At 35.4% G+C, this 20,265-nt stretch overlaps 1 protein-coding gene and 1 pseudogene across 3 annotated transcripts; one reads left to right on the top strand and one right to left on the bottom strand.

The window, feature by feature from the left end:
• The first annotated feature begins 4,261 nt into the window (after nucleotides 1-4,261).
• On the top strand, nucleotides 4,262-12,920 carry LOC141838473 (phosphoinositide phosphatase SAC2-like). 3 transcript variants are annotated; one of them, XM_074725962.1, is made up of 16 exons: nucleotides 4,262-4,619; nucleotides 5,254-5,458; nucleotides 5,537-5,702; nucleotides 6,246-6,468; nucleotides 6,902-6,978; nucleotides 7,129-7,316; nucleotides 7,449-7,543; nucleotides 7,655-7,788; nucleotides 7,862-7,990; nucleotides 8,618-9,035; nucleotides 10,110-10,231; nucleotides 10,362-10,463; nucleotides 11,111-11,311; nucleotides 11,667-11,807; nucleotides 12,090-12,195; nucleotides 12,406-12,920. In XM_074725962.1, the coding sequence occupies exons 1-16, from the start codon at nucleotides 4,488-4,490 to the stop codon at nucleotides 12,520-12,522; spliced, it is 2,556 nt and encodes an 851-aa protein (XP_074582063.1). In that variant the 5' UTR covers nucleotides 4,262-4,487; the 3' UTR covers nucleotides 12,523-12,920. The 3 variants fall into 3 exon arrangements, with proteins under 3 accessions (XP_074582063.1, XP_074582061.1, XP_074582062.1); XM_074725960.1 differs by having other exon boundaries at nucleotides 4,365-4,619; nucleotides 12,338-12,466; XM_074725961.1 differs by lacking the exon at nucleotides 12,090-12,195 and having other exon boundaries at nucleotides 4,365-4,619; nucleotides 12,406-12,537.
• A 368-nt stretch (nucleotides 12,921-13,288) lies between these two features.
• Nucleotides 13,289-17,263, bottom strand: LOC141842358 (kinetochore protein SPC24 homolog; annotated as a pseudogene).
• Nucleotides 17,264-20,265: the final 3,002 nt, after the last annotated feature.

Here is a 20,265-nt window from a genome sequence, read left to right as displayed (position 1 = left end):
AAGGCTGCATGGGCTGAGAGGCCTGCCAGGCCTGGGCCGAAGGTGAGTTGCTGGATTCTTGCTTTTACTCCGAATATCTATCTACTGTTATTACTCTTTGAGGGAAAACATGTTAAAATAGTAAATACATGTCCAAAGATGAATGATTATTTATAGTTTGGCAAGTTGATTATTTAAGCATTCTGCTTTTTTTTATGTACATAATAAAGATTAGTATTGGAATCTAGCATGAGTGACAAGATTTAGTTGGTGTTATCTTCATTTGATTTGCTCGTTTTGTATTCTGCTGTTAATCCCTTAATCTTCACTATTTAAAAGTGTGATGACACATTTCTGTACTTCTTTTTGATACCAAGAGTCTTGTCTCAGTAGATATTTTATGATTATTGACCAAGCCATGAGAGGATAAAGAAGAATCTAGCTTTAACAAGATTTGATCTAAATGGCAAATTAAGAAACTAATAAATAATCATTGGAAGATTCGATCAATCTACAAGAGCCGACAATACTCAACTTGGGTATGGAATATAATATATAAAACCTCCAACCTCATGTTTATCATGTTTTTGTTTCTCTTGCTAATTGTAAAAAAAGAATGGCTTTATTTTAACATAATATACATACACAACTAGCTAGGCACGCGAGGTCTAATCACTGAATCAATTTCTGGGGAATCGATTCCAACACATCCTCGATCGACTGATGGAAGATTAAAAAGATTAACAATAAAAGGTGTGTGAAAGTTGAACAACTTGCATGCGAGTGGGCACCAAAATTAAAAGGCCCTTTTAGAACTCTCCAGCTTCTTCCTCATCTGTCCTATTCATTAAACTATTACACTTGAGCCAAACTATTCATTACATTGCGTGCCACCAAATAGAATACTAATTGTGGACTAAATGCATACATTCATTAAGCAAGTGTGACTGAATCAGTTACGATCGATGACAAGAGAATAGATTTGAATTCGAAAACGCACCATGACGATCGAGCTTCTTGTACGCATTCCTGACCTCGGCTTCGGAACACTCCTTCCTGATCATCAAAATCTCATAGAAATCTCCACTCTTCTCGTCTCCCCTGGACATTGTAGACACCCTTAGCTTCTTCTGCAAGAATACCATCAAAGCCGTCGCCTCGGCCGCCGGGAACGCAGAAGAGATCAAAGTCCCTCTATAGACTCGAATTGACACCCCGCAAGCAACCGAGAGGAATTCCGCGTGTAAAAGGAGATAAGCGGGCGAGAGGCAAATGCAACAGGAATCTAGAGGAATAAACTCAGCGCATATTCCTCCGCCGCCGCCGCCGCCGCCGCCGCCGCCGCCGCCGCCCTCCCGGCGGAATTTTCCAAATTCTGCCGCCGCTCGAATCTGTGTAACTTTTTGCTGCGCCGACACCCAGCACACCCTTTACATCACCTCCCACGAGGGCACAGGATCCGACCGTAGATCTGTGGGCGGAGGAAGCAGATTAACGGCAAAGATCGGAGAGCGCAGCTATTTCCACGTTTCCAATTAAGATGACTGGATTTCGTGGTCCCACTGACAAGTATGACCTGGCCACACGTTGGATAAGATGTACGCATAGACAATTTCTACGTGTCATGAGACGCGCGCATAAAGTTAATCGAAGCCTTTGTCTGTATTTTCAAACACGTCCTCAATGATTTGTCAGATCACGCCACGTCAGAAACATAAGCTTGGACATCCAGTGCTTTTACATTCGTGCGCAATGGGCCCGGCCCGTCTATGCCCGGTTCAACAAGATGAAGGCCCACGGGCTGTCCGGTAAGGAATTCTTATCTCAGTAGTGTTCAGAGGCATCAACTACAAGGCTCATTTATAAACAAATTTAATTTTAAAAAAAACATTAAAAAAGTATCTACCTGTAGTTTTTTTATTCGAGCCCACCAATTTATTTTATCAATTTTTTGTTTGAATTAAAATGGGAGTCCTCTCATTCTTTTTATTAAAAACATAAAAAGACAACTAATTAAACAAACATGTGCCTGTGTTTTTAATATATAAAACAATTAAACTGTTCAGATTCTACTCCGACTAATTAATTTTATCTTTCTAAAACAAAAAGAAAAGTTATAAAACTAAATTGAAATTTGCCTTCTATGTTTTTTTTCACCCACTCAAAACTCAAAATAAAGTAGATTCCAACATCACAGGCCACCTACACGATCGACAGCAAGATTCAGGTGAAGATCCAGTTGCAGTAATTAAGCCAAAGATGTGACAGTTTTCTGTTGCACTCCAGTCATTAATGTGATTTCCACAAGTAACGACCTTTAATTAATTCACATGCTCTCGCGGTTGCCTGTGTTCCAGGAAATATCACGCAACAGCACGACGATAATGCCTGCCCTAGTTCTTCCTCTTCCATGGCTTTGCATGGGCCATGCAAAACCTATGACCGTACGTATCTTTTTCAATTAATTCTCAGAAACTTGTGGCTTAATTCGATCGATCATTTAATTCTCTGCTGCTTCACTCTTCAGCTTAATTCGTTCCTTAATCTTTAAAGAATCATCATTATGAGCAAATATAAACAGATGCATAATTTCAGTTATTCTTAATTACGCTCTAGCTTCTTAATTAGCTGATCTAACTTGAACCTTCTCTATAAACAGATGCATAATTCAGTATTCACTGAGTTTCTATATAAAAATCTACTGCATAGAAAAAATTAAAGTTAACACAATTTGGTAAAAAGCTGTTCTTTGGATCTTTGTTTCTGAAATAATTTTTTTTAAAAATATATTTTCTACGAAGACTTTCTTGTGTTACTAAATCATCGTAATTAAATTATTCACAAACGTTAATTAATCAGTCGTTTTTATGTTGTCATTTCGTCACGTCATGGTTAAGTTAACGATTGCTCTCATTCAGAAAATATTGACTCAATCAAATATAATGATGTATTGATTAATTATATTTTCAGCGAGTGATAGGATTAAAAAAAGGCAAAATAAAATAAAAACTTGAAAAATTCAACTCTGTCAAATTTTTTTAATTTCGAGTTATAATTAACAAAAGAAAACTAAAATTGACTTGAACAATTAATGATTTCATCAGGAAGGAAGAGCAGCTGGCCAATTATTAATTAAATATACATCGTTTGAAGCTTTCCAGGAATTTGCTGAGAATTAATCAAATAATTCTATAATTAATGTTTTGACCAAATAATTATTTAATTATTTTTCGTGGTGTGAGATTCAAGCCGAACATCTCTCATGTCCTATCGCTCTACCATATTCTGAGTGACGTCATCTCGGTTTAATTTGTAATAAGGCAAGTGATAATCACATTAATTATGATTAGTTAATTACATTTTTAGTACGACCCGATCAAGTCAAATGTGAGCTACCCACAGAATACTAGACAATAATGGTTGTTGGTATATTATTTTGGGCAATTTATCAAAAGACCCTCCTAAGTTTAAGAAATACCTAAAATACTACTAACCAAAAGACCCTCATAATTTTGAGGCTAGATTATGAGCATTCATGGTTGTTTGATCATGAGCTCATGCTATCTAGTCGAGGATTAATTGTGATAATAAAGCTCATTGCTACGAACTCATAGACGCATGCCCAAACCACAATTTGGCATGCGGCAAGCTTATATCCGTTCAAGGCGGAGTTCATACCTAAATCGAGAGCTTGTAGCCCTTCGTGACCGACGATCGACTTTAGACTCGAGCCGCAAGATCACGAGTCTAGCCTCGAGCTCGGCCATGATTTCACACCCCTAATTGACAGAAAATTTAAGTAATTGAGCGCATACTAAAGCACTACATTAAGCCAAAGGCAAAGGGTTCCCGTGTATAATCTCAAAAAGGAGCATAAAGATGGATATCGTCATGCACGAGTTGGGGGCGGGTCAAATGGCTCAGGTCCGAGTCGCGCTCGATCGACTCGTTCTCTCCGCACTATAAAATCGTGCCACTGAAACAAAGGCACCACTTCCGCGTTCGGTTTGAAGATCAGATCTTCCTTGGAATCTATAAAATAGGCGGAGAAGAAATAAGCGACTTTGTTTCGGAATCGCAGCTTTTCCAGCTCGCCTTCTATCGTTCTGTTTGTTTCCAATTTCGTCTCCCAGTTGTTTTTTTCTTTCTTTCTTTCCTTGCAAATTAAGCGCATCTTTCTCGTAGTTTCTTCTATTGTTCGTGTCTTTGCAATAATCAAAGCCCACATACCCCTTGATTTTGTCTTGATTTGCATTATTGGGCATCAAAAGTAGATCTTTCTACCCAAAGATTGCAACTTTTCGTTGCTTAGTTTCTCGTCTTATCGTCGCTTGTTGTTTGCTCCGGTGCCTGGATGGAAAAGAGGAGATTTGGTGGAGCTTGAGTTGGGGTGGGTAAGGAAGCAAGGGAAGAAAGTGAGAAACGATGCTATATTTGAAGCAGCCGCGTGGGAACCTGGAGCTGCGTCGGCGGACCGCCTGATCTCGGAACATTTTGATGCCCAACTGATGCGGCCCGAGCCAGGGGCTCGGGATCCGGATAGAATGGCGACGGAGGCAGGTGAGGAGGGGCGGATCCACGACGAATCAGCCGATGCCGGCGGATACCTCCATAGTTTCGAGCTCTACGAGACTCAATCCGTAAGAAAAAAAAGCTGACGAAATTTTTTTGTTTCTCTTATTCTATATCTTGTTTCAATGATAGCTCGAAGTTGCTCCTATGTTCCATTTCATCTCATAGCTCGAGAATCTAAACACACAAGTTTTTTGTGTTCTCATATTATTATTCTCTGCAACCTTTCTACTGGATTTGTTGGCGTTCAATCATTTCTTGTTCGGGGATCAATTAATCTGCAGGTCAACCTTGAGGAATTTACCTGCAAGCTATATCTAATAAAGAAATTTCAACTTGGTCATAAAAAGAAATCCAAATTTCGTGGTCAAATTTTCGTTTTCGTGTTGGAAATAATAACTATTTGAAATGTAGGCCTATTCCTTCAATGTACTGTTGCAATACAACTTATTCCACCAGTGATTCCTATTCATAGTAGTTAAATATTTTATTATTTGTTATCTTTTACCTGCACCTTATACCAAATCTGTTTTTTTCCCCTCTGTTTAAAAAATTTCTTCTTTCCTTTTCCAACAACCACTCGGAAGAAGGATAATTGACTCCTTGATATATATATGCAGTCCTGCTTTAGTACTTGCTTATTCATTGTCTGTATGATCCTCTTACCAAAACTTTTACTTGATTTGGCGCTTGATCCTGCAGAAATTTTATATGATTGGAAGGAGCAAGAGCAAAAACTTCTTGAAAGTGTTAAAAATTGACAGGTCAGAACCTTCAGAACTTAATATACACGAAGACTCTACCATATACTCAGAAGATGAATGTAAAGAACTGCTAAACCGGATACATGAGGGAAACAAGTCCACCGGTGGACTGAAGTTTGTAACAACTTGTTATGGCATTGTTGGTTAGTGCAGTCTTAGTCTTGTGTCTTATGTTGTAATTGGTCGTTTCCACTATGCATAAGTGAATATTTTTGTATCAGGATTTTTCAAATTCTTGGGGCCGTACTATATGCTGCTTATCACCGAAAGAAGAGAGATTGGAGCTATGTTTGGCCATACAATTTATGCTGTTGTGAAGAGTGAAATTATCACAATTCCAAATTCTACTGTCCAATCTAAGATGACCATTACCAGGAATGAAGACAGGTTTTTAAATTTCTATACTGCTCCATCGATATCAAATGCTAAGACATATAGTGCTTACGATCGCGACATGTGCTTCGCAGCCTGAAAAGCTAATAACAGTAATTTTTCCTTTAACTTGCAAGCACAATAGCGATTGTCATGTCAATCTCAACCGTGCTACCAAATGAGTTTCACTTTTTTATCTGAAAATCATCAACTTCTTTTTTAAAAAATCCTTTTCTATTTTTCAAAATAATAAATAAATAAATAAAGGCGGTCTTTTTGTTGATTAGAAAAACCAATACAATTACTTTTTTATTCATTGTTGTTTATTTTAGCTAAGAATACTCATGCATTGGCAAGTCATTTTTCTTTAGGACTTGAGCATTAGATAGCCAATTTCATGTTTCAGAAATGTTTCATGCATTCTTTATTTTCTATTTAATTATCATGTATATTTTAATATATCTTTAGTATTGCTTTTTTTGTATGTCGTGTTTGTATTTTGACCTCGGCAAAGCTTTATCCTGATCAAATACTTATTTGGTCTGAATAAATTCACAGGTACAGGAAGCTCTTTCGGACAGTAGATCTTACAAAAGATTTCTTTTTTAGCTATTCGTACCATATCATGCAAAGCTTACAGAAAAATATATGCCAGAGTCGTCCCGGGCAGATGATGTACGAGACGATGTTCATATGGAATGAGTTCTTGACTCGTGAGATTCATAATCATGTTAAAAGTACTCTATGGACAGTTGATTTGGTGTATGGTTTCTTTAAGCAGGTAAATATATTTTATAATATTTTTTTATTTAACCTTTTGATGTTTTCTTTTCTAAAATTAATTTTCAACATAGCAATGGAAAGGAATAATATGGGTTTTTATGAGCTATAAAGTGCTCATGCACATCAGTAATAAATGATTGATCACTTTCATATCTTTGTTGGAGGTTTCATTTTTCTTGGTGTCTATATGCTCTTTTTTTCTGACAAAACCCTATCTGATAATACTTATTATGATAATTTGTAGTTTTTCCACTCAAATTTGCAGAAGTTTTTGTTATTGAATACTGACTCACTGACTGCAAGTATGTTGTAGTTCATCTTATGCTGTTTGCCTGTTCCAGATCATATTATTCTACCCTATAGATATCACCACTTGATTCTTTCAGGAATACTTTAGCAATAAAGTAATAGATTTGTCATTGTTAATTCAGGAGAAACTTTCAATTTATGGAGAAGATTTTTGGTTGACTCTAATTGCTAGGCGCTCACGGCACTTTGCAGGGACCAGGTTGTTATGCTATTGCTGCTTTTTTTCATGATTATGTTTCATTTATGTGTACTGATTGCATTTAATAAAATCACATATTTTGTTTTCATCTTGTGCTTTTTTCTTGCCTTCTTGTTAATTCTTGAAAATGCCATTGTTCTTGTGGATTAGGTTTTTGAAGCGAGGTGTCAATGAATATGGGCATGTAGCAAATGACGTTGAGACAGAGCAGATTATCTATAAAGACATTCCTGGAGAAATTCCAAAAAGTGTTAGTTCTGTAGTTCAGAATAGGGGTTCAATACCTCTGTTTTGGTCTCAAGAAACCTCAAAACTTAACCCGAAGCCCGATATAATAGGTAAGTTTTAAAGGTCGTGAACATACTCTCTCTCTCTCTCTCTCTGTGGGAAACTGGAAGGAAATCCTGCAAGCTTAGCTAATATATGACATTTGCTTAAAAAGTAAATATCTACTTTTTTCCCTTAAACAGTGAAAAAAGAAAAAGGTTATCTGGCTACTCGGCTTCATTTTGAGAATCTCAGCAAAAGATATGGAAATCCTATTATCATTTTGAACTTGATAAAGGTATTCTTTATGAATCTTTCCCATCTTCTTATTGTGCATAAATCATTGGATAAAGATTAATAACCAATTAGATGTTGTCACCCTCACTCATAGTTCTGGTTACTTTAACAGTCAGAAGAAAAGAAACCTCGGGAATCTATTCTACGTTCAGAATTTGCTGATGCAATTGAGTTTATCAATAAAAATTTACCTGAAGAATGTAGCTTGAAGTACCTACACTGGGATCTTCATAAGCATTCTCGAAGGTACTAGGCTTTTGTGAATCTAGGATATATGTTCCTGCATCACTGCTAGAAATAATTAGTTTTTCTGTCACAGCAAAGCTAAAAATGTGCTTAAGCTATTGGGCAAAGTGGCAGCGCGTACCTTAAAGTTAACAGGATTTTTTTATTGTGAAGTAATACCAAGTTTAAGGAATGAAGGTGACTTAAGGTGGCCCAACTTTGTGTAAGTATATTCTCATATGCATTCTGGCGTTTCTATTTTCCAATTTAATGAAAATATACATAGGGAATCTGTTTTTTTTGTATGACTTATTGAAAGGTTTTTTTATTTCCATATTGATGCTATGATTCTGAATACAGTTTGTATATTTGTTATTTATAATAATGATTTGTGATTTTATACTAATATTATCCAATTTTCTCATCATTTTGCTAAGGTAATGTACATACATCTATGCAATGTTTTGATTAAATAGCATCTACCAACTTATCGATCTGAGTTGAATTTTTTTTCTCTAGTTTTAAGTTTAACAACTTATAGGATATGATTTATAATGTCTGAGAATTATTCTAAATTATCCCCTACTGTTTATGCTCCACACTTTTTATACAAATGGATACTGGTGTTTCTCCAGAGAAAACTAAAATTCTAACTGTTACTATATTTTTACTAAAGATAACTTATTTAAAGGAATAGTTTATATTGTTTTGCGATGAAACCCAAGCAGCCATATGGACTTTGATTAAACATATGTCAACTTTCCATAACATATGTCAATTTCATCCACTAAACTATCTTATATCTTCCACTATTTATTGTTTCACTATCATGTAATGTTTTAACATTCAGGATGGATGATGGTGGTGACCATTCTTGTAATAATCATTCTACTAGTAACAGCAGTAACACCACTGACACAGATGAAGTTGATATGATAGAAGATGGATCCCAAGAAGATAATTCTGATATATTGGGATATGATATAACAAAGACTGAGGATCATAGTGTTGGACATTGCTTGGTAAAATCACTCAGGTGTCAAAAAGGTGTCTTGAGAACAAACTGCATTGACTGTTTAGATCGTACGAATGTTGCTCAATATGCCTATGGTTTAGCTGCATTGGGGCATCAACTTCATGCATTAAATTTAGCCCGTTTTCCAAGCATTCATCTTGATGCCACCTTGGCTGATGATTTGATGACCTATTATGAGACAATGGGAGACACACTTTCTTTGCAATATGGTGGTTCTGCTGCTCACAATAAGGTATCCCTTCCTTAAATAGAATTCACATTAAGTTTGTCAAGAATCACATTGTGTTGTATCACATTGTTTTGTATGCATAATTATGTTTGACTTGCCAAGGGTCTGTTTTCTTGTTTCTTATTGGTTTTAGTTACAATTGTTACCACAAACCCTTGTGTAATTTTGACTTTGCCTCTTTTAGATAGAATGGTTTGACTCCTCAATTAGAATTCACATTAAGTTTATCAAGCATCACATCACATGTTTGTATACATATTCATGTTATCTTCTTTTTCCTGTCTCCTATTAACTTTAATTGCAGTTCTTTATCATGAAACCTTATATAATTTTGACTGGCAACTTATAAATACTGGTGTGGACCTTAAAATAAATATACTATATAACTTTTTGAAAATTATTGTCATAACCACCACAGATTCATGATAGTCAGTATTGAGAGGTTTCTCAAATTTGTCATGCTAACAAAGAAATAACTTACTGCCTTTAGTTGGTAGTTCTGCACAGCAAATTTAGTTTGTGAAATGGAATTCCATTCCCATGATTGGATAAAAGGAAACTATCTGACAGTTTGGGTTGGATTTGGTTTTCTTTATAATCTCACCCACTCAATATGTGAAGTCATCACTTATGTCTTATACTGATATGAATGACTGAAATAATAATTCCCGATGCTGGTAGAGTGTTTGATTCATTAGTTTGTATCAGAGATTTAACAGAGCATATATTTGTAGTTTGACTTCAGTAGTTTCCTAGTGTGTTTTAGGCAACATTTTTTATTGACATGTTGGAACTTGATTACTCAAATAAAAGATGTTTTGTATATTCAATCTTCCTTTTCTGAAGTTCTATTACTATTTGGCGGATCAGTGCTTTCCTAGAAGCTAGCTGCACAAGATCAAGATATCTTTTATTTGTTTCAGTGTAGGGTTTTAGCATATGATACAGTCATTGAACTGAATACATGGCCGAATTCTAATTGATTATTTCAACCTTTGTAACATTTTTTTTCTTAATTACATGGAGATTCAAAGATTACTTTTGAGATAAAAAGCTTTCATATATAACAATTGATAGATTTTCTCTGAAAGAAGAGGTCAATGGAAAGCAGCAATCCAGTCCCAAGAGTTCTTCAGAACACTCCAAAGATATTACAGCAATGCTTATATGGATGTTGAAAAGCAAGCTGCAATAGACCTGTATGTATAAACATTTTCATGCGATTTGCAATCCTCCACATATATTTTATGAAAAAGGAGGTTACAATTTCATGCAAATTGAAATTTCATAATGCTTCTGCATTGATATTTTTACTGTTAAACTCTACAGATTTCTTGGACACTTCCAACCTCAATTGGACAAACCAGCCATTTGGGAGTATGGTACCTTCCAGCATTGTGTGGGTCATGCCTTTACTGATGAAAATTCGAGGTATTACATTGTATTTACAAATCACAATTATCAAGACTTTCCCTTTTCTGATATCCTTCATTTCTACAATTTGTTAGTTTAGGCATGCTTCTATGCAGAGGATTCATCGACTGTAAAATGTACCCTTCCACTCTAATTACTGTGCCATTAAAGTGAAAATGATAGTAATAAAATATCGAAGATATTTTTTTATCATTTTCTTTTAGAGAAGAGAACTTCTTGGCACATTCCTATTGTTATTGTTAAAAGCAAATATTTTATTCCCAAAAGCGGGAGAAAGTAAACGATTTAATTTTTTTGTGTTACATGGAGAATTTCGTTCACTAGGTTGCACATGCAACATAAAAGTTATTTTAGAAATTAGTCCAGCTCTTTATCAATCTCCCCCTTTTTGGATTAGTGCCATGCAAATCCATGGCGATCAAACTGCCTCTTGGCATGAATATCTAAGACAATTCATGCACTACAATCTTCTTTGATTACATCTCTCTCAGGCCACACACTCTATTCCTACGACTTCTAATTTAAGTTATTTATGGAGGTGTTTATGAGAATTCAACAAATTTATTGATATTTATGTATGGATCTCCTTGTCTGTTATATTCTGCAGTTATCTTTTGTCATAGTCAATTCTATATTTTATGCAGGTCATTTATTAAAAGATCCATATCAGATGGGAACATACTCCATGAAAGTTATGCCATTCTATCAAGATCTAATTTTATCCACCAAGATCTCTCATTCTCAGCATCATCTGGAACATTACATACAAAGAATGCCAAGCATATGTTTGATTCAAGTTTAGCTTCAGAAATTTCAAAATATGAAATAAATATAACAGAATCCAGGTTGGTAATTCACTTTTGACATATCCAATTAATTTAATTTTGCCTTCATGATTATTATCATTAAACGTTTGCAATTTTTTAATTTAAAAGAAAAGGCCCCAAATTACGGTAAATTTAGTTTCTCCTTGTGATCTTAGTAGTTAATGACAGTTCTTTTCAAACTTGATGCATAACAGTATATGAAAAGTACAGATTTATTGCACTAAACTTCTTTTTCGTCTATCTCCTGACTATAATTATCAGTTGTTAGACATTTGATTTGTTACTTGCTATCCTCTATCTTTCCTTGCAATAATCCACAGTTTTATGTGTCAATTGTTTCATAATGATAATTTCGTTTTTCTTATCCTTGTAGGAACATTCCTGTGATGTCTGATGGGCAGCTTTTCGAAGATAGTGAATCCACATATTTGTATAAAGATTGGCATTCAAATTTTCTTAAATTTGATTCTCTTTTATCATGTAGTAATTCTACTGAGGAAGAGATAAATGACAGGTAATCCATATGACTTCTATGCATGCAAATAAAGATGTTCTAGGTTTCAAGGCTAATGTTTGTGCATCTTTTTTGAGTAGACGGCATGCCTTTCTCATTATTTTTTTGCCATAATTACTTGATTTTGAGATCTTAAAGTACTTGATTTAAATTCCTTCTAATTGTGCTTATACAATGCAATTCTTCTCACATTCTCTATACCTCTTTTTTGCATAATCAGTATCTCATAGAGGGTATAGAAAAAAGATACTGTGTTCTTGACTTTCGAATTTGTGCTTCCAGATCTTTGATAAGTAATTCTCCATTTGAGGATCGTCCTACTAAGAATGTTCCCAATGTGAGAACTAAGGCAACACCAGTTCTCGTGAACAGTGGGTTTGCCATGAAGGTAAAAGTTTAGACAATTGTAAGAGTTTCTCGAACTGTTTAGCTTGTTTGTTTCTACGAGCTTGTTTATAGTCTGATTGTATATTGTAACTTCAGACATGATTAATTGCGGCATTTAATTACCTGCAATTGATCTGCTTCAGGGTGTGGGGATACATTTCTGATCCAACTTCCATCACACTGTCCATATATCTTACATTTCTGTTTGTAGGGAGGCAATATAATCAAAATATCACAGCCTTACGACAACCTTCAAACAGCTAAGACGCCGCGAATTTTGAATAGCTTCGAGCACTGGGTTACGAACGGAGAGACCTTATGCCATTGATGCCGATACATTTACTGTTGCCCAGTCGATACTGATCTGCTGCAAAAAAGCTTAATCAATGGGAGCGATAAGAGCAAGATGATATTGCACTCGGAATAGGTTTACAGATACCCTCAACGTCGTCCTGAATTGGGGCGAATAAACGATTGATGTGTTGCTGCTATGCTGATAATTTGAAGTATATACATATAACTTTGTTTGAGAGGCCAATTCTGTTATATAATGACCCACTTACTGTCACTGTAAATATCAGTATAGTACCTCTTCTTCATCTGAGCTTGACAATTAAGCAATGAATTTTCTTTTCAGTGTCAGTTTTGGTTGTTTATGGCCTGTATATACATGTAAAATGAGATATATGAACAATCATGATGTATTAATTTTCTTTTCTTGTTTTTTTTTAAATATCAGTTGTGGGTTATTATTTGCCTGAATCATGGTTTGAAGTTTTACTTAGGCATTTGTTTTAAATTAAACTGACAGCATGATAATGGGATTACATCTTTCACTTTTTATTGCATTTTTTTATTCTTAAATTCTTGGAGTTACTTGATCTTCTATCCATTTGGAATAGATATCAAACATCCAAAAGCTAAGAACTTAAAGAAAATCAAGAATTAAAAAACCTAATTATTTCTGCATAAACTAATTGAAGGACCAAATTATCATCTTAGGAAGGAATTGAACACAAAATGAATTCTCAAGGGTAAAACACACATTATCATCATATGATCATATTGCAAACACACAATGCAATGAATTTACAGGGGAAAGTAGAAACTTGACAAAGTGACAACGTATGATCCTGACTAATAACAAAAGAAACATTTAGACCAATTCAGTGTTGCGGTGGCAACTAAACACAGCTTTCGAAATAAAAAATAGTTTATGGCTAAATTTACCAGAGAGACAGCATTGATGATAAGTGTGGCTGGTAACCAGAACTTGATTACTGTTTGTCAATCATCAGAAAATGACAACGCAATTAGCTGGAGCAAAAACAAGTCATGCCACAACATCTACGCCATCTTCCACAGCTTGTTGCAAACATCGAGAGGAGATTCTGTACTCTCAAACTCAAATTTCTCGACTGACTTCTTCTTGTTCCTATCTACAACCACTAATTGTTTTTAAGGATTACATTATGCTTAAAAGGCTTTGCTGAAATTGGCCAGTAATCATATAGCTAAATGGCGCTAAAACATTGATGAAATAGTTCAAGAACATGATAAAAGAAATAAGGCAAGACAAAATCCAAACAAAAAGAAAAAAATACATATATAAAAATTGTGCCCTTCCTTTTGAAAATCGTTGAAGGGTGCTCTTATTTTGATCATTATCAAACGGGATCCCCTATGTAACCTCTCATCTCTTTATCCAAAGTGAGCAGTTTCATTGAAAGTATTCATTTTTGCTAAGTTGTGGCAATAAAAACATGCCAATTCCAATGAAAATATATCAGAATCTTCACTTTTGACACTATTGAGTATTCATGGATCAAGACAGAAAGAGTTTTGCCTCAAGGTAGCAAATGTGAACACTTTCAATAAAGTTGCTTGCTTTTGTTAGTGTAAAAATTTTATATATTGCTATTATCTTGCACAATTAAGGTGCTCCTGTAGCAGACCTAGAATTGTAGGAGAAATTAGAATAACAATAAATAACAAAAAAGAGAGATATAATAGGCATATTAAAGGTGATAGCACAACACATTGATAATAATCAAAATAACGTGCAGCACTCATTTAATGGTTTTAAATAAAGTGTGTTCTTATTTTCACCCAACAACAGAACGAAACCAAGAGCAAGCTTACGGAGAAAAGGATACTGCCAGATATCTTGGATGGGTCTTCAAAATCTGGAATGATATTGGTCACGGAAGCACACATGGAAAGCAAATTTCTGCAAACAGAAAACTAACTGGTTATTTGAAAAAAAAAACACAGACACACACAAAAATTTCTGTAATAGAAAACTAACTGGTCATTTGAAAAAACACACACAAATTTCTGCAATAGAAAACTAACTGATCGATTTATGTAATATATCCTCCAATATGTTAGTCATGAGACATTAATTTTTGTTCATGCTCAAATATTGTATGAGTTCCTATTTTCTTTTGTACTTTTGCAAATTTCCCTCTTTATGGACCTTTATACATTTGAAGTCAAGTGATACTAGATATTCTCATTCATTTCACCTGCTTTTCTTCTACAAATAATCTTTAGTACCTAAGCTTACAACTCCCTCTTCTTCCTTCTGTGTTTTAATAATTAGGTTTAGAGGTAAAATGAGAAAGGTTTAGAGCTCAAGAACCAAGGTCTATGTTCCACCTGACTCTACCTTAAAATCATTATTTGCTGTACCTTCCAATATACTGGCATAAGTCCCCTGTATGACCTTTTGTTCAACTAACAAGCCTGTGTTACTTGTGATATAAAAAAGAATATTGTTTATCAGCTCATATTTTATCATATGCCAGTTCATTCATAATGCTCACAACCCATATTTGCTCTTTGACATTTGGCAGGATCATTAAAAAAAACCCAAATTACATATACATAAGAGAGATGCTAGAATAACAAAATTAGAAATAATATTTGATTTTTTAGATGTAATGCAATTCTGTAATGAGTATTGTATTCTGCACATTAATGTACCCAAAAAAAAAAAATCATATTTCATGCTAAAAAAATCAGTCAATGTGAAAGGATTGCATCACTACTGAGCATCTAATGATATTCACCCAAAGAAAAAAATACAAAAAAATTCAGAAGTACAAATGACATGAAGCTGTCCAAATACTTACTGTGCTCTTGCCAGATCCTTCTCTCTTTCTTGATCATGTCCCTACGCTCTTCAATAGAAAGTCTCTGATGTTCTAAACCAATGAGTTCATCTCTAATTGCTGTGTTAAAGCAAACTGGGATCAAATGAAGAATTACATTCAACTAGCAGTAATCTAATGTCTTCTATTTGTCTTATCTTAGTTCTTGCTGTAGCAGTTGTTCCTCATGCAGTTTCTCATTGAACTGATGTTGAAGATGTTCAACTTCAACATCAGCATTTGTTCCATCTTTTGTTTTGTCAATCTTCTCTTTACATGATTGTATCTTTTTCTGATAATCTACAATGTAACATCAAACAAACATAAATGATTCTCTAAGTGATATTGTCTAAGAGGTACAATACTTAACAAACAAAGGAGAAAAGCAGATAAAACATAATCTTAACTATTTTCACTTGGATCTTACAAGGCAACCCATTTTGGTAGTCCCCACATAAAACTGAATTGAATTTTGCAAAAAAGAAAACACTTAAATTGCCTATCCAAATGCATATAGCTTGTTAGTATTAGTAAAACCCGATTACTCATCCACTCAGTTTCACCTTGGTCGTCCCCACTAAAAACTCCTACTTTTCTCAAGTGTTCAGCACTGGAATTATGATGACTGTTTTAGTTTCATTGAATCATCCATGAGATTTGGGTGTTCTTTATTACTGCCACTGGATATTTGGATTGTAGTAACATGAAATGTTGATCTTGCAAACTTGCTCAGAAAATAAAACAGTTCCTTCACAGGGACCCATGACACTCAAGATAGCATGAAGAGTCTTAGTGACAAAACATTGCTGAACTAGCACAGTTTGCAGAAAAAGGAGCATGATTATTTCATTCAATGCAGTAAGACGACCTAACCCTTGTAAAATCTAATTTCAACATTAACATTGGTTGAATCCTATCTCTTACATTAATATAGATTGACTCCTCTATCCTTTCATTTTCCTGGCCTCTATGCCTCTATGTGGCATGTTCTTTGCCTTAAGGAATGGTGAATAAGTTCAAAGTTTGGGATGGTGTCTGTAATATCTCATGGACAATTACTTGTCCATTTCAGATGACGGTCATGGACATCCTTCTACTATCCACCAGATCTCTTTCACTTTTAATTTCATTTAATCTTTAGTTTCAAATTTTTTATTATTTAAGGGACATATCTCTGGCAAAAGGCAATACTATTATCAAATAGGTGACTTAAAGAGATACTTGCCCTTTATAAAGGAGAGGTTGATCCAAGGGTGGGTTTATGAGACCAAGGAACTATTATTCTTGTCCAAAGATCTAGCGCCTTCTTCTCCCTTTTAGTTCTCCTTCTTTTGATGTTTTTAGATTATATACTCAAGATGGTCAACATTGAAAGGATCTATCATAAGATGCTAGATGACCAGATTAACCCATATTAGGGTTGGGACTTCGCCTTAGGACAAAGTTTTGACTTGTCATTGAGTTATCTTTCCCTAAACTAATTCATTTGCCCAAATTGTTTTATTTGATCGATTAGATTTGATTGACGTTTTAAATCTCTTGATCAAAATTAGAGTTAGTGCATTATTGTGATTAATTATTTAAGAAAACGATATTTATGCTATACTCTACCCAAAAAGCTCCCTTACAGGATTAAAACACGATCCAAATTCCCAAAATTTGTCATCCTACTCAGAAACAGAAAATCCATTGACTAGGAAAAAGCCAATGAATGAAAACGCTGAAGAAAGTCTAACCTTCTAATGACTTCTCAGTCTGATTGGCATCGACTTGACATAAGGAAGAAAGCAGCTTCGCCCCTTCCAAGGATTTCATCATCCCTTCCCCATCCTTCGGATTCTTCAAAACACCTAGGAGATCATCTCCGAGTGAAAGAAGGTGTTGAATGTCCACTCTTTTTCGAGGGCTCGCCATCAAAACTTAAGAACACTGTCCCAGGGGCACATCAGCAAAGAGAACTCAAATCCCTCAACTATAAAAATGCAATTTTTTTACTTTCCTTCAAGCTCTATGTTATCTCTTTTTCAGTTCAATCGTTGAAATAAAGTGAAGAACAAGGAAAGACTTACCAAATCCGACAAAAGACAAGTGAAATCGCCCACGACAGTTCGCGTCCGCCTCAATCACCACCTTTAGCAGCCTCCGTCGAGGGTTTCGAGATCCCTCCTGTGCCCTAGGATCGACAACGGGGAAAGAGGCGGGAGTTCAAACTTTATAGGAGGGTCCGGGCGGACCGAAAGATGCGGGTTAACCAGACCCGTCATATTCGGGTCGGATCCTTATTCAAACAAGCGGTGCGGATCCAGAAATGCGGGTCTATCCGCGATCCGATACATATTTGTGATAAACAAATGAACAATATAATATCCCAATTTATTTTTTTTCCATTATTTCTGCAGTTGTTTGTACAGTATTATTTCAGGCCATGTTTATGCCAACATTATATGCTGAAATGGTACATCAAATATGTATTTCCTTAAAGTATTCATATCTACACGCAAAAAAAAAACAGTAAAAATGAAAATCCAAACTACAAAGAAAAGAACTTGCTTGCTTCCATGCATCTTGTTCATATGCAGAGAGCCAATGAACATTTCTGAGTGAGGTGTGGCAAACTGGATAATAAGAATGCCTGCAAGAGAAGCTGTAAATTTTATTTCTTTCTGCAATCAAGTCATTGATTGTGAATTTTCTTCATGATATTGCCATACCTTGCGTGATTTAGCTGCAGCGAATACTTTGCTCAGTGCAATGTCAGTGAGCTTTGCACTGATCAGACAATCAAGGAAAACCTAGAGAAAAATTAACTAGTCATGGAGTTTACCTTGTCACTTCTATAAATATATATCAGTTGAGGAGCTAGCTACCTGAGTTTTGAAGAGCTGGAAGTTAAAGATGTGAGCCCGAACATGAATTCCACCGAATACTCTGACCTCCAGATCGCTGAGGCTTGATGAACTTTCAGAGGTATGCTCACTAACTATTTGCAACATCAATTCTCTTGAAGAACACATGCACCAAGACACTGACATTTGTGCTATGAGCTGGTTGAAAAAATGTGGGAACTTTGATCAGCCCCATGTTGTTGCTGTCGTAGACAAGTCCAAGCTCTGAGGAGCTGTATCTGATGCCAAGCTTATAGACCAACCAATATAATTATATCGTGAATGTATTGATATTGATTTAAGAAAATACTAGTGGTTGTAGGGTTTACTTCAAGGACTAAAAAATAGCATAATGGACCCAGGTCCTTCATATGAAAAGAGCTTTGAAAGCGTTGTTGAAGCTAAGAAATCAATTCAAAGTCAGTCCTATAATAATGATATCATCAACATATACTAGGAGCAAAATAATTCTTTTAGCAGTCTTGCAAACAAACAATGAAGAATCATATTGACTCTGGATAAAAGAAAAGTGAATAAGCATGGATCGAAACTTATCGAACCAAGCACGCGAAGCCTGTTTTAAACAATAAAGTGACTTTTTTAGTTTACAAACATCAGAAGAGAGTGCAGAAAATAATGTTGGTGGTGGAGTCATATAAATTTCTTCCTTAAGATCCTTATGTAAAAAGGCATTCCTAGCATCCATCTATCATAATGACCAGCCCTTAGAAGTAGCAATAGCTAGAACAAGTCGTACTGTCATCATTTTTGCTACTGGTGCAAAAGTCTCCTCACAATCAATTCCATACTCTTATCGATTTTTGAGTGTCACCAATCTTGCTTTGTATTGGTCAAGTGAGCCATCAGATCTCAGCTTAATAGAATATACCCATTTACAATCAATGGATTTGATGTTGGGTTGCAAGGGTGCAAACTGTTATATTTGGGAGGTATCCTAAGGCAATCGCCTTATGATTGTACTTTTTATTGAATAAATTCACTGTTTAAGTGCATATTATATATATGTTTGATTGAATTTTAAACTTGTTCACTGAATGTCCACAATACATTTCATAGCATAAGAAAATTGGTGATACGATCACAAACTGTGAGTTTCTCTACATGTGTAATTATGAAAGTATTGAAACTATCCCTAGTCGATGAATTGATAAATACGGACGTAATCGATTCTGTTGAGATTCTCATTAGTTGGAGACATTGGATGTTAAGAGTTAAACGTGGATGCTAGTTAAAGGTAGCTAGTTCATTGGAGTAACCTGCCGTGAAACTTCATGTGGTTCTTTTGTATGTCAATGAAGTTCTCAATGCAGCTTAAGTGCGAGTTTTCTTAGACTTGCGGTATTCAAGTCATCTAGGTCACGGAAGCTTATACTTTAACATCTTAAAAAAGCATCTTTACGGAGGTGTGGACCTGAGATGATTAGGTATAAGTTGAAGTGCCCGAAGGTGTTTGAATAGCCCACAGAGGATTCACCACTCTTTATAAAAGAGACGTATACCCTACGGCTGCTTGTTTGGATTATTACTGAAAGTCTTTAGCCAAAGCAACACGTATTCTTAAACACGTGTACGAGTAACTTGAATTTGTAGAACAAGGAAGTAAGCTTGGGCTAGGTGTGACGTAGTCAGCCTGGCGGGGACTGACACACACAGACCATGTCCTGAACCAAGCGGGTATAAGACGATGAAAGGAACGAGGTACGTTTCAGTAAAGCTACTGAAGGGTTTAGAATTTATTCTGAAATCAGTTATTGATTTTTTGGTTAATTGGGGATTATGATGTACTACTAGGTGTCACTCATGATCGATCCAAAATTAAGAGTTAATTTTGGATGGCCAACCTAACCAAAAACTTATTGGGTCACACACACTACAAGTTTTGGAAGGACTTAAAATGAGTTTGAGAATTAGATCCCGGTCCGCCGGTTCAATCTCATCCCGGTCCGCCTCCTTTCTCTCCCTCACGCGACTTCGTGTTCCTCAGCCCCGCTGTCCACAGCTTGCGACCAA

The sequence above is a fragment of the Curcuma longa genome, chromosome 11, assembly GCF_044706935.1.
Source record: "Curcuma longa cultivar G26 ecotype Majalengka, Jawa Barat chromosome 11, ITB_CL_G26_1.1, whole genome shotgun sequence".
NCBI classification, from domain to species: domain Eukaryota; kingdom Viridiplantae; phylum Streptophyta; class Magnoliopsida; order Zingiberales; family Zingiberaceae; genus Curcuma; species Curcuma longa.
The sequence above is the reverse complement of the archived record's forward strand: the minus strand, read 5'-3'. Positions and strand labels throughout refer to the sequence as shown.